The sequence below is a fragment of the Mustelus asterias genome, chromosome 1 (genome assembly GCF_964213995.1).
Source record: "Mustelus asterias chromosome 1, sMusAst1.hap1.1, whole genome shotgun sequence".
NCBI lineage: Eukaryota > Metazoa > Chordata > Chondrichthyes > Carcharhiniformes > Triakidae > Mustelus > Mustelus asterias.
In genome coordinates, this window is record NC_135801.1 from 63,402,811 (window position 1) to 63,418,402 (window position 15,592).

At 41.5% G+C, this 15,592-nt stretch overlaps 1 protein-coding gene across 2 annotated transcripts in view; it reads left to right on the top strand.

The window, feature by feature from the left end:
- The window catches only part of klhl2 (kelch-like family member 2), a 95,769-nt gene that overhangs the window by 45,027 nt on the left and 35,150 nt on the right, over nucleotides 1-15,592 (top strand). For both annotated transcript variants that reach the window (XM_078213388.1, XM_078213379.1), the window contains one exon: nucleotides 10,934-11,043. In XM_078213388.1, the coding sequence (XP_078069514.1) occupies nucleotides 10,934-11,043 (110 nt within the window). The remainder of the gene's footprint in view (nucleotides 1-10,933; nucleotides 11,044-15,592) is intronic.

Consider the following 15,592-nt stretch of genomic DNA (forward strand, 5'->3'; position numbering starts at 1 on the left):
CTGAGTTCAGTTGTGTAGGTTCTTCTTGTCTTTTAGACTGCGGTCAACTAAGTTTGCACACACTGAAACTTTTAATTACTATTCAATGACCCCACCTGGTCATCCAATGAGGACCTGCCACTTCACTGGTTGCTCCACCAAAAGAACTCAACGTGATTGTTTTTTGCTTCTAGAACCTGGATTCAAATGTAGCCCAGACAATGGCGTGAAAACCTTGTTTTGGTTGTGAAGGTTAATTTCTAGATTAGAAGAGTTTGCTAAGCAGCAAAGTGCCTCATCAAAGACAAATCAAACTCATTAGCTTCCCGCAGATAAAAGTAAAATACTGTGGATGCTGGAATCTGAAACAAAAACAGAACATGCTGGAAAATCTCAGCAGGCCTGACAGTATCTGTAGAGAGAGAATAGAGCCAACCTTTCGAGTCAAGGTGACCGTTCGTCAGAGCACAGATTAGCTTCCCAAATTGGTTGGTTGACGGAAAGGGCAAGCAGTTAGAAGGATGGTGTCCATGGAGGTGTCTGGCAGCTGGGCTGTCCTATCTTTTAGAAAATTGCCTTTTATTCTAGTCTATGTGCAGGAAGTGGAGAAGACCAGGAAAAGTAGAAATAAATTGTGCTGTTTGTGATTATTTTCATGACTGCTGTGAGTTAAAGTGAAACCATTGTGCAGCACATTATTGTTTTTAATTATACTCAATTTGGCAGTGTGGCAACCAGGTAAAGTGAAATTTTGTTTTTATTTTGGTGCTGCAGCATTTGATTCGCAAGAACAGGTTGTAAAGCCAGACAGCTGTCTTTCGCTTTGAAAACTGTGTTTGACGAAGGTGCTGATTCTTCAGGAGAAACATCTTCCAAGCAGAATCCGACATCAATGCTTGATTTTTTTCCTCCTCAGTCACCTTGGCAACCAGTAAATATTACAGAAAAAGCTTATCTCATGTCTTTCTTGGTTGTTGCAGCTTTCCATTTGTCAGCTAGATGCAAATTACATTCTAACAAATCAATAGTCCTCTGCTGATTCTGAGTGGGTTGGTTTATTTACTATGCAACCAGCTCACGATAATAATTTTTACATTTTTCTTCACACATTTTTGGTGCCTGCTGGTTGTCTTGTTTCCAAATGGTGTTTTTAGAGCCACTCTATTGTCTGCCTAATCTTATTACTGCGCATGGGTTTTAAAAAAAAAATAGTGTGCCATCTAATGCACCAATTCAGGGTTTGCAACCCGTAAATCTCTTTGCTTCTGTGTATGTTTTAATGAGGGCCTATCTGCAGTAAATTCATATTGTAATTACCCATCTGCCCTATTTTTATATAATAAGTAAATATTTTATTAAAATTCATTCTGACGAAAGCAGTATTTGGATAATGAGCTGCACATAAATTAGTCTTCTATTGCTTTATGCGTTATTGATATGTATTTGTGACATCCAGCCTTTAATCTATTTCTGAGCTGCAAACCTTCAAAAATATTTCAGGTAAACTTTCATTGCAAAATGAAAGTCAATAATCTCTAAACTACTTGTGCCACACTCTAGAAAATAATTAAATAAAAACAGAATCTTGTTGCATACTCTTTTAGAATGGGTAGGTGGATACAAAAAATATTTAGTATTCTGGGTGAATTGCAATACATGATAGTTATTGATCCAATATTCTGTATTTTAAACATTTGCGATGTTCAAGGAATATAAATTTATTTAACTATTGCTGGTGCTAAGGGGCTTAATGGTCCACAGCACTAAACTGGCTGTAGAAGAACTAAAGTTGATAGTTTTGCTTCAAAAGCTCCAAGTAACTGGTATGATAATTAGGAAAATTTATCACACCACTGCAGTGGAAGGTATCTTTCTGTGGATAGAACTGGGACATAGAATAGAGGGAGCTTCATTCTGCTTCTAATCGTTCTATATATGCCTTGAAGGTATTGAAATGCAAATATATTCATTCTCCAGCACAACCATCCTTCATCTTGATGAAGTTTGTAGGCTGGGTGGGTGGAGGTGAAGGAGTGTGGGGGAAGAAAATAAATCTTTGGTTCCTCATGCAGGTAGCTAGCTGAAAGATGCTTCCTTCCCAGTCGCAAGAATATCAATCTTAGTAGGGTTAGGGCAAGTCAGCTGTAAAAAATATATTGAAAGCATATAATTTTTGTCTTTTAAATAATGTAAGCCAATAGAGATACATGCAAGAAGCAAATTTCATTGTGTGCTTTTTTTAACTCTCTCGTTTTGGGTTACATTATTTATATAAGCTTCTTTGTTTCCTTGAGGTTTTCGATTCACTCGCTGTCTAATTCAAAAATGATCTTGAAGGTTGAATGGAATGCCTAACTCAGCAACTTTTACATATCTTACATTAGCCTTTTAAGTGCACAAATTATGATCGGTATGTGTGTATTTGTACAGATGCACATGTCAGTTTTAAAAGGGTAGTTGATTTTGGTGAAGAATGCATGGACTATCGTGTCACGAGTAGGCTTACACTACAATGAAGTTACTGTGAAAATCCCCTAGTCACCACACTCCAGTGCCTGTTCGGGTACACTGAGGGAGAATTTAGCATGGCCAGTGCACCTAACCAGCACTTTCGGACTGTGGGAGGAAACCCACGCAGACACGGAGAATGTGCAGACTCTGCACAGTCAGTGACCAAGCCAGGAATCGAACCCGGTTCCCTGGTGCTTTGAGGCAGCAGTGCTAACCACTGCTCCACCGTGCCACCAGGGATCCTGGAATACAGTTCCACAACTGCTGGAGTGCTCCACTACATCGCTTAAGTGGTCACTTTTTAAAAATACGTTTATGGGATGTGGGCATAGCTGGCTCGGCCAGCATTTATTAGCCATCCTTGTTGACCTTCAGAAGGTGGAAGTGAGTGTGTAGGTATACCCACAAAGCTGTTAGGGAGCTCCAGGATTTTGACCAAGTGACAGTCAAGGAACAGCGATATATTTTCAAGTCAGGATGGTGAGTGACTTGGAGGGGAGCTTCCAGGTGATGGTGTTGCTAGGTATCTGCTGCTCTTATCCTTCTAGGTCAGGGGTCTCCAAACTTTTCAGTACGAGGGCCACATCGTATATTTTACACTTTCGGGGGCCAAAGAAAAAAAATTAGTTTTATAAATGAATGAATAAAATTTAAATAAATGAATAAGTTTTATTTGGATCATCTTTGTAATCAGCATGATATGATTCAGAACAAAAGAGAAATGTGACAATTACAAAGAAACAATGCCGTGCTTACACTGAGAAATGATATATAATGAGTAAAAATGTCAAACATTAGCAAATGCTCTGACAAAATAATCAATTACTTAACTGCAGATGAGAAAAGCAGGCTATTCATTTTTTAATTCATTTTATTTACTGAAAATTTACAAATGTTTACTTGAAATGAGAATTTGCCCAATTTTGTGGCACACAATAAGAAAAATAAACACGCTCCAAGAAAGAACTTCAGTAAAACAAAGCAAAGAAATTCAAAATGAACTTGAACCATTAATAAAGGTCGAACAAAAATAAATTCAGTCTGCACCTTTCTACACAATTCTGGCAATTGGAGTTTTCAATCGTAACCAACAAATCATGAAGTTTTGCACAAGATTAATGGGAATGATGGAACTGCTTTTTTAATTTCAAAATATTGCTGAACTGAGGTTTCAAGCTTGAGCCAATTATTAGAATGGACTTCAAATGCTCATCAGATAAATTTGCTCGATATTTGGACTTGACATACTTCATTTTTGAAAATGTTTGTTCACACAGGTACGTTGTACCAAAAACTGATACAAATCCACAAGCAAATCGCTTCAAATTTGGAAACTGCTCAGGCTGCAAAGATTTATAAAATTGGATCAGATTTCCTTCTTTATACTTGTCTTTCAGCATGTCATCTGATTGGAGATCAATAATTTCCATTTGAAACTGACTTGGGAGTGTTTCAACATTGCAGCCAAATAGATTTTGAAACAGCTTTATTTCATCTGTGTTTCCATCAAGATCAGAAAATCGTTCCTGAAATTGTTTTTGCAAGTCCTTAATGATTTCTGTTGCAAATGAAGAAGGAAATTCTGCTTCATTTTCTTCATGAAATTTTTCATAACATGGAAAATGAACCAAGTTATGAACTTTCAGCTGTCCTTGAAATAGCGTCAGTTTTGCCCTGAATGCCTTGACATGCACGAATAGATCACAAATCAAATTTGTTTCACTTTGCAACTTCAGATTCAATTGATTCATATGGCCTGTCACGTCTGCAAAAAATGCCAATTTCCAAAGCCAGTCAGTGTTTGATAAAATTGGTTGGGGTCGACTCTTCTCTGTGAGAAAGGAATCAATTTCCTCTCTCAGCTGAAAGAACCGTGATAGAACCTTTCCGCAACTAAGCCATCAATCTGCTGTATAATAAGGCAAGTCACCAAACTCAGAATCAGTTTCTTTCAGAAAATCACGAAACTGGCGATGATTAAGCCCATGAGATCGAATGAAATTCACTGTTGAAACAACAGGTTTCAGAACGCAAGACGTATCCACATATTTTCCGCACAATGCTTGTTGATGGATAATGTAATGCAGAAACATGGGCTTTGAGAATCGACCAACCTCACAAGCTTTTGTGATTTGTCCAACCAAACCTTTCTTCACCCCAGACATGTTCTTTCCTCCATCAATTGTCACGCATTGCAGTTTATTCCACTCCAGGTTATATTCTAACAGTTTTTTTCAATTCTTTGAAGATGTCTTCTCCAGTTACTGTGCTGTGCTTGCAATGCACTGATGCTAATTCTTGTGTCACATTAAATTCACTGTCGACGCCACGGTTGAATACTAGGAGTTGTGATGTGTCACACACATCAGTCAATTCATCAAGTGCGAGAGAATACAACTGAAAATTTCTTGCTTTGTCTGCAATTTGATGAAATATATTGCTTCCTATATCCTCAATTCTACGAGCATCAGTATTTGGCGCAAGACTGATGATTTTGAACAGATTTGCTTTTTCTGGGCATAACTCTTCCACTGCTTCCATTATACACTCTTTGATGAGATCTCCATCGGTGAATGGCTTTCCTCTTTTAGCCAACACATAAGCTAGTTTGTAACTGGCCCTGGTTAAAGCTTCTTTTTCAGTTATCTTCTGCGTAAAAAAAGCTTGTTGGGAAAGCAACCTGCGTTGCATTGATTCAAATTTTTCCGAACGCTGTGTTCCTGTGAATTGGGAATGACTTGGTTCATGTTTGGTCTCATAGTGCCGACGTACATTGTACTCCTTCAAAACTGCAACAGTTTCGTTGCATATGACACACAAGGCTTTATCACCTTGTAAAAAGAAGTACTTTACACCCCATTCTTCATTAAACAGACGGCACTCATTGTCCACTTTTCTTTTCTTTTTTCCTTACATAACTGAATTGGTCTGAATTGCTGCCACCATTGTCATTGTTCTCGCTCATTTCAGACAGATGGAGCTTACGGATTGGATAAAGTAGCTGTCACTCAGTCAATGCAGAGCGGCAATTGGATAACAGATGTCTCAATTGCTGAATCGTTTAATGAACTGTCAGTCACAGGACTGCAGCTCTGATTGGACAATAGGCCGGTAAAGAGGGCGGGGATTCCCATGGGTCCATCAGACACCGCGTGGAGCGGCAGCAAATGTCCGGCCTGTGGCTTCTGTCCCGCATCCGGATCCTGAGTCAGTGGCGGGGTTCTGGACGCGGGAGTGTTTTCGGCAGTGGAATCCAGTCCTGCCCCACTGGCTGCGGGCCAGATGTTAGCCCGCTGCGGGCCGGATGTGGCCCGCGGGCCGTAGTTTGGAGACCCCTGTTCTAGATGGTAGTGGTTGAGAGATTGGAAGATGCTCCCTAAAGAACCTTGGTGAGTTCCTGCAGTGCATGTTGTGGACAGTACACACAGCTGCCACTGTTTGTCAGTGGTGGAAGGATTGAAATTATATGGGAGGTAGTAATCAAGCAGGCTGCTTTGTCCTGGGTGGTGTCGAGCTTCTTGAGTGTTGTTGTAGCTGCACTCATCCAAGCAAGTGAAGAGTATTCCATTATACTCCTGACTTGTGTCTTGTAGATGGACAGGCTTTGTGGAGTCCGGAGGCAAGTTATCCTCCGCAGGATTCCTAGCCTTTGACCTGCTCTGGTAGCCACAGTATTTATATGGCCAGTCCAGTTCAGTTTCTGGTCACTAGTAATCAGGATGTTGATAGTGGGGGATTCAGTAATGGAAATGCCATTGAATGTCAAGAGATGATGGTTCAATCCCCTCTTGTTAGAGATAGTTATTGACTGGCACTTTTGTGGTGTGAATGTTACTTGCTACTGTCAGCCCAAGCCTGGATATTGTCCAGATCTTGCTGATTTGGACATGGACTGCTTCTCTCTTAGACCACAAGGTCATCATAACTAAAGTCTACTCTACCAATAACATCTGAGGCACACGTACTTTATTTATTGCAAGGACCATGGGTCTGGATTATTATTGTTTTGTTGCCCTTAGTAGCCTAGAGATGCTGAGGGTAGGATACACAGTACAGAAACATTCGGTCCAACTGGTGTCAAAGCTCTACTCGAGCATCCTCGCATCTTTTTAAATCTAAATGTATCGTTGAAACCATTTATGCCCTTCTCCCTCATGCTTGTCCAGCTTCACCTTAATTGCATCTGTGTTACTCATTTCAACCACTTCCTGAGGTACTGAGTTCCACATTTTGCCACTCTTTGGGTGAAGAAGTTGATTCTGAATTCCCGTTAGGATTTTTTGGTGATATTATACTGATGGCTGCTAGTTATGCTTTTCCCCACAAGAGGAAAGAGTCTCTATCAACTCGCAAAACTTTTCATAATTTTAGAGACCTCTTGTTAGGTCATCCCTCAACATTTCTTCAAGAGAGGAGACCTAAACTGTCACTCCCTTCCTGAAATGTATATCCATTCATTTCTGGTATTGTCTTTGTAAACCTCCACTGATCCCTTTTCAATGTCTCTATATAATTTTTATAATATAGTACCAGAACTGTGCACAGTACTTTTAAGTGTGATCTAACCAAGGGTCGATACTGGCTTAGCACAACTTCCTACTTTGCAATTCTATTCCTCTAGAAATACAACCTCGTGCTTGGTTTGCTTTTTTTAAATGGCTTTGCTAACCTGTAGTGCAAATTTTAGTGAGATTTGTGCACCAAAATCCCTTTTGCTTCTTGACCTCAACTAGATCTACACCTTCCAAATAAATTTCCTCTCTATTCTTCCTAGCAAAATATAGTATATCACATTCATCTGTATTGAACTACATTTTCTAATTATTTGCTGATTCTCAATTATTAATGACCTCTTGTAATGTTGTCGCATTCCTCCTTGGAATTCACCATCTCCTCAACCAACTGTCATTTGCAAATTTAGAAATTATGTTCTTGATTCCAGTCTTGCTCAGTAACAGTCCAATTGGCTGAATAACTACAAACAACATTTGGCCTATTTTCATCAGCAGCTCTTTCACACATAATATATGTGTAGAAATTTAGACTCATGATCATAGGCCGGCGTTCTACCGGCTTGTCCTGCCCATCGATGGGTGGAGCAATCCGGCAAAATCCCGTGAGAGCCGAGAAGTCAGGATCACGCCCGATTTTTTTTTTTTGACACTTGCGATTTTATGAGAGCTGGATTTCTGGCGAGGTCAGCCTCTCACTGGAAATGGGCAATAGGCTGAATGAATAATGTTAATTTAGATGCCTTTAGTGAGCCCAGCACTGAATTGTCCGGGCTCACTTGCCTTTATGGCTTCGCTGGGAGAGGTTCTCTCTGGCGAGGAAAACACCTGTTCCCCTTGGCCGAGGAACAGTCGTGTTGGCCTCGCCAATGGAACCGGAGGCCATTGAGGACCTCCCCGGGGAGGCCATGGGCAAGAGGGATTCCCCAGGGGAGTGCCAGGCTGGCAGTGCCACTGTGGCACCATGGCAATGTCTACTGGACAGTGTCAGGAGGTGGGGCCTGTTGGGCACGGGGCCTGAAGCGAGTGAGGCCGGGTGGGGACAGTGCCAGGCCACAACGGTCTGATTGTGGCAGGAGAGGGGATGGAAGGGGAGCCGCTGCCACTCTGCAGGCGATCGAATCGGAGGGATGTGTGATCAGACTGAGTGGCGGGGGCTACATGCCGTACGATGTGGGGCTCGTGATCAGCTGCGGGGCCCTGCAATTGCGCGGGGGGAGGGGGAATGGAGTTTGAGGCTGCCTGCAACAGCAGAGGCCTGATAGCTCTCTCTCTGTCAGATCGCTGCTGTTGAAATTGCGCATGTACAGAATCGGAGGTCTGCACATACACAATTGCTCCCTCCACATTTGCTATTGTGCATGTGCAGAAACTGAGGTCTACGCATGCACAGTAGCTCCCTCTACAGGCTGGCTGGCAAATTGAGCACAGCCCACTGCCTGCAGCAGCTAGAAACAGTCTAGCTCATATTTTCAATGTCTAAATCTGTAATATTTGGGTGTGAAAACTCACCCAAAAAACGGACCAGGAACTCTCCCATTTTCACACTAGCTAGACACTGAGAATCAACCTTGTAAAATTAAAGAAATCTACCAAGAATATAAAAATTGAAGAAATATAATCCGCAGTTTGTCAGAGTTGCAATGTTATAAAACGATTGTATATGTGCAGATAGTTTCATAGAATCAAGACCAGTGTCTGAATGGAGATTTCATCTCACAAGATACATATACATTTTAGAACCATAGAATCCCGAATCCCCACTATGCAGAAGGGGGGTCATTCGGCCATTGAGCCTGCACGACCCTCCAAAAGAGTTCTCCACCTAAGCCCATACTCCCGCCCTATCCCCGTAACCACGTGCATTAATCATGGCTAATCCATCTAACCTGCGTATCTTTGGACTATGGGAAGAAACTGAAGCACCCGGAAGAAACCCATGCAGACGGGGAGAATGTACAAAGTCCACAGAGTCACTCGAGGCTGAAATTGAACCGAGGTCCCTGTTTCAGTGAGGTAGCAGTGCTAACCACTGTGTCTCGATGCCTCCCTTAAAAAAAATGCCGTAAACATGGGACCACTAGATGTTGCCTTCATTAATCTCACTAAGATATTCACCCATGTGAGAAGAACCATAGAATCCCTACAATACAGATGGAGGCCATTTTGCCTATGGCATTTTTCGACAGAGCATCTTACCCAGTCCTAGCCCCCACCCTATCCTCATAACCACGTGCATTTACCATGGCTGATCCACCTAACTTGGACATCTTTGGACTGTGGGAGCACCTGGAGGAAAGCCACATGGGCATGGAGGATGTGCAAACTCCACACCAGCAGTCACCCAAGGCTGGAATCGAACCCGGATCCCTGGCGCTGTGAGGCAGCTGTGCTGCCCCAAAGATATCGTAGAAAATGCATGCAAAAAGGATTATGTTTCAAGGAAGTGGTGGGTTGCTTGAATTAATGAGGAATTGCCTGTGATTAAGCAGAATTGCAATTCCTTGCAGTGTACATAATTAAATATTAAATAAAAATGTGGGGCATTTTGGTATTGAACTTTGCAACTGATTAGTTATTGACTACTGAACCAGGATGTAAGAGCCTTGTGAAAGATTGTGCTTCTTGCATCATTAATTAAGCCAGTCGCAAACAAAGTCACTCACGCCACATCTGATTATCACAAGGCTTTGGCAGAACTTGCTTCATTTTTTTAAAATACAAAATTAATTCACCATATTCGTTTTCCCATTTACTAATTATCCTGAAGTGTGCTAGTAGTGAAATCAATTTGGTGAGTAAATGGCATTCTAACTAAGGGTTTTGCTGGCGACTGAACTTGTTACAATGGTATGAATTGAAGAAAAGGGCAACTTTTAGCACAACGCTTTTAGCTCATGATGTTCCAAATCACGTTATTTAAAGCAGTAATGGATTGTTGCGCTTACTACAGCTGAAGACAACCTGTCAGCTGTCTTCATAAACAAGTGGTGGTTCAGAAGAAGAGGCAAACAAAATGCATTTGTGACCAGCATACAAAGCCCTATCTGTGGTTATCACCTGGTGATACAGTTCATATTATACAGAAGCTATACCAGAACTGTCTGGAGAAAGAACATATCCTGCCAAGTGGCACTCATTCTTCATTATGAAAGTAGAAGCTAAAACTATGTTGTAGTCATTGCGAAAATAAGATGTTCGGGACCTAGTGCTGTATTTTTGCTTGGAAAATATTGCAGCACAAAAAGTGTGTTAGTAATGTGATTTTATATTTCAAGAATGTAAGCGATATGAAGAAAATATCACTGGTCTATTCCTCTGACATTCCAACCATTATCTTGCAATTGAATCTCTGTGTTTGTGAACCCAACTCCCCTCGCCTGATGAAGGAGCAGCGCTCCGGAAGCTCGTGATACCAAATAAACCTGTTGGACTTTAATGTGGTGTTGTGAGATGTCTTACTGTGCCCACCCCAGTCCAACGCCGGCATCTCCACATCATTATTCTTTATAGGAGTTTGCAACTTTTACTTTGGAAAAAAAGATGTGACCTTTTGACTGTTTCTAAACAATTTGGTTAGACATGCTACATTCACATCATCAGCATTACATTTCGATAACCACAAGGCCACGTTCATCTGAACACCACTTCACCGTGAGAGCTGTGACAGTAAAAGCATTTTTAGTTTGCTTATAAAAGCAAGTAACTGGTGAATGGTTCTGACTGTAGATCATTGACCTGAAATATATGTGTCTATCTCTACGCAGATGCGGACTGGCCTGCTGGGTATTTCGAGCATTTTTTATTTTTATGCTTGTTCTTCTTGGGAGTCTTTGCAAGTATTTCTTTCTGTTGAGGTAGTCCCAATTTTAAGGAACTAACCTTCTTAAAACCAAACTAATTTGTGTAACTTTTTTTTTTCCTTTGAACAGAACAGCATTTCTCAGAGGTTGTGCAGGGAGAGGAATTCCTCAATCTTGGTATCGATCAAGTGTGCAGTCTGATAGCCAGTGACATGCTCACAATCTCATCAGAAGAAAAGGTAAAGCAAAAAAGTTATATTGGAAGACTTCTAACGAGTTTAAATTAATTTAAATGTGATGTGTCCGGTCAAACCCAAATTTTTGCCCACAAGGATAGCTGAAAAGCTCAATGGTAGGAACCCATTCCTGCTTTTGTGGGTTTCCTGCCCACCAGATGTGGGGAATGGCTGAGACTTTGAACCAGTTGTTTGTCCACGTTTGTAGCTTGGAAAGTGTGGCACTGACTCCAATAATAGGGCGAGTTTGTCCTTGCTTTCCATGTTGTTGTGGAAGATTTTGGTGTATTGATTGAATATGACTGAAGTAGTTAGATTGACCCTTTTTTAATGATGTCTTTGTTTTTTACCTTGTGTTCATGTCACACTATCTGTAACCCCCACGACTTGCCTAGGTTTGCAAAATCTCACTAACTGTCCTGGCTGGAGACAATTCGCACCTCTTTAACCTGTGCTTAACCCCCTCTCCACTCACATTGTCTGCATCTGTAAAGAATTGATTACCTGTTAAGACTTGCATTCCAACCATTATCTTATAATTGAGAGTTTGTGTCTATATATTATGCCCTGTTTGTGAACTGAACTCTTCACTCCCCTGATGAAGGAGCAACGCTCCGAAAGCTTGTGCTATCAAATAAACCTGTTGGACTTTAATTTGGTGTTGTGAGACTACTTACCGTGCCCACCCCAGTCCAACGCCAGCAACTCCACATCATGTTTTTTCCCTGGTAAACCCTGAAATCAAAGCTTGACCAAATAGTTGTGAGAACAAGTGTTTTTTGATGCACTAAATTTTATCCAGAATGAAGCTGCTGTGCTTTCGGTTCCTTTACAGAATGATGATCTTTTGAAGGGGATCAGTCAGCTCATTCAGATTCAGATTTTTTCCTAAACAGTAAATACACATATCACTTAGCTTTGGAACAAATCTGAAAAACCAAGGCACACATTTATCTAGCTAGACTGGCCAGCTGTCAGTGCCTTTTAAATCAATGGATTTTATGAATTTCCTCTTGGTCTTCCTTTTTGCTTCTAATATGTATGATCAAAAAAGCAGTGTAAATCCACATCAGCGGCCATTTCTGTAGGTGTTGTTTCCTGTTCTGTTAACTTGTTAATAGTGAAGCTTCAGTGATATGGGAATGGAGATTTGCTATCTGAATGCTGTTGTCAAATAAAAATATGGGGCAATGTTGTTGTGGAAACGAGTGGTAATGAAAAATTGCCAGTCTGGAAACTGAAAATGAAAGGGTGGGCACCTGTGTGTGAATTACTAATTTTAAAAAAAACTCAGTTCTTAAATTTACAAAGCCAAAGCACAGAGCAGACTGGGTGACCTGAATCCATCTTTGTGTGCTCCAAAAACCAAATTTAAATTGAATCCAATTAATGGTTCCCATATGAGAGACACACAAGATCCAAGTTGACAAGAAAAGACACTGCACCCCATCTGAGGCTTGATCTGACACTTGATCATCGCCAAAAGGCTAAGAAGTGTATGTCTGTACAAAAGTGAGCCTAACAGTGCCTTCCAAATGTCAATGGAAGGAAGCCATTTTCTGGGACTACATTCCTCCTCTCTCCTCTTTCAGTTTGACTGCTGTCTGCCAGGAGATTCTGTGCTAGATCTTCAGTGCACCTCCTGTACCTGTTTGGCCTCTTGCAACTGTTTTTATTCACTTGTGGGACATGGGCATCTCTGGCTGGACAGCATTTATTGCCCATCCCTAGTTGTCCTTGAGAAGGTGGTGGTGAACTGCCGCCTTGAAACGCAGCAATCTACATGCTGTGGGTTGACCCAATGCTGTTATGGAGGGAATTCCAGGATTTTGACCCAGCGATTGAGAAGGGACAGCGATATATTTCCAAGTCAGGATGGTGAGTGGCTTGAAGGGGAACCTGCAGGTGTGGTGTTCCCATGTATCTGCTGCCCTTCTCCTTCTAGACGGAATGGGGTTAGGAAGGTTGTCCCATAAATGATGGCCATTTTATAATTATTGCTTTAATCATAATTTTAAACTTTGATTATTCATTTATCATTAGTAAATTTTAAATTGATGAAAATGAGATGCAAATAAATAAATTAACATTCCTTCATATCAAATGACAATTTTTGCATTTTCTGGTGATACTTTGTAAATCAGTTCCATATTTAACTCCTACTGTAAACATTTTGATTTACTGAGTTAGATTTGATAAATCGTTTAAATTTTTGCATTTCTATCATTTTAGAATGCTTTTGCTTATGGGTATGTTTATATTTGAGATTGCACGACAATGTGATAGTTTTGCGAGTATTTAATGCATTGTTAGCTTTGACGACGATACAGTGAATGTTAACTCCAAGAGGGCATTAGCTTTCTGAGAGTGATAAACAATGCCATGGGAGATCAACTCATTTTTAAAAAGTATTGTGTTGTACGTCCATTACATTTGAAAGCATCAAGACTTGCACCTGATTGGCTTTCATGTCACAGCAGCAAATAATAACTCAACAGTTAAGAAATCTACTGATAAACAAGCAGCATCTTTTATTTTTAACTTTTGTTTTCATTTTCTGCTGGTGGCTTCTGTTCTTTCTGAGACGCTTTCCCCTTAAATGCAGCTCCATCTAATTGATCTTGGGGTTTGCCAACATAAAAACGATTAGGCTTTGGTGCCCTCAGGGGGGAAAAAGAACAGAGAAGCCGCTGTCTGCTTGATAAAAATCAACAGGCTGTAAACAGAGTGAAGTAGTCCCAGAAAACACTCTACCTCCACTATGTTCAGCTGAGAATAATGGTGGACATGAAGCAACTAACAGGAGGAGGCACACCTGTGAACATCTTCCTCCTCAAACGAGGTGAATCCACTTTTTGTACAATGGACTAGGCTGAAGTGTTGGCATTGTAAAAGTGGCGAACGGATGATCCTACCCTTCTTCCAGGGTTTCCTCGCTCAAAAAGCTAATGTTCAGCCAATTTGATGTTCTTCATGTAGAGATGGTTAACTGCAATGAATACAACAAAGTCTCTGGACCCTGATAACATCTGTAGTGCTGAAGGCCTGTGCACCAGAACGACTCTTTAACCCGAGCCATTCTGTTCTAGACTGGCAATGACATTGATGTCTTGACGAATGCCCAGCTCTATCTTATCCACAAAAAAAGCGCAAATCCACCCCACAATTGATTACAAATGATGTCTATTCTCACAGTCATTAGTAAAGTCATAGAGGGAATCATCAATAGCGCAATGCAGCGACACCTACTCAGTGGTATGTATACTGCTCAATGACTCAGTTCAGGATATGCCAGAAGTGCTCCGTTACAGACCTTATCATAGTCACAATCTTGATACAGACAGAGACAGAAGAGCTGAATGCTAGCAAGAGGTGGGAGTCATGACTCAACATCAAAACAGCATTCAACTAAAGTACAGTAAAAACTGAGGTCCTTGGATGTTTGTGGGTGGAGTGGGAGCAGGGGTGGCAGTGGTGGAGGGCACAGAGAAGGTGAAGGGGGAAAGCCCCCCAGTGGCTGAAGTTATGTCTGACACACTGAAAGGTAGTTGTGATTGTTAGAGGTCAACCATTGCAGCCTCAGGGCATCGCTGTAGAAATTCCTTATGGAAATAGCCATGGCCGCCTCATATTCAGCTGCTTCATTGATCACCTTTCATCTCCAGGTCAAAAATTGAACCATTCACTGGTCTCAATGTTTTTTGCTCCGTGCACAAATCCTACATTAACAAACCAGCCTGTGCCAGCTGGTCCGGAACAATGAGCTTGGCCTGATTGGTGTCTGGTAACATTTGGCCCACATACATAGAAACATAAAAAAAGCAGGAATGGCCCATTTGGCCCTCGGAGCCTGCTCCCGCCCATTCATTATGATCATAGCTGATCATTCAACTCAGTAACCTGTTCCCGCTTTCCCTCAATATCCTTTGATCCCTTTATCCCCAAGAGTTCTATCTAACTCCCTGATGAAAACATTTAAGGTGGGATTTTTCTCCCACTCTGTGGCATATTTCGGGGTGGCAGGAGCTCGCTGGCAGCGGGATCTCATGATCTTGCCATTGTCAATGGGGTTGAACGCGCCCGCCACTGCCGGGAAACCTGCAGCAGGGTGCACCACCAGAGGAACCGTAAGATCCCGCTGACATGAATGGTAGCAAGATTTTGGTGATTATCTCTGACCCAAATGATCTACCCCATATCCTCAGACTGTGACCTCTGGTTCAGGACCCCTCAGCACCAGGAACATCCTTCCTGCATTTACTCAGTATAATCGTATTAGAACTTTATAGATTTCTATGAAATCCTCCCTCATTCTTTTAAACTCCAGCGAATATAATCCTGAACGACTCAATCTCTCCTTGTGTGTCAGTCCTGCCATCCTAGGAATCAGTCTGGTAAACCTTTGTGTGAAAAGTATTTGCAAACCAGACAAAGCTATCTTGCTTTTGATGTCAACCATGGTTTGGTGACAGCAATCGCAGCTCTGAGTCAGCAGGATCCACTCCAAAGGCTTGATAATCTAGGCTGACAATTCGGGGTAGCACTGAGGGGC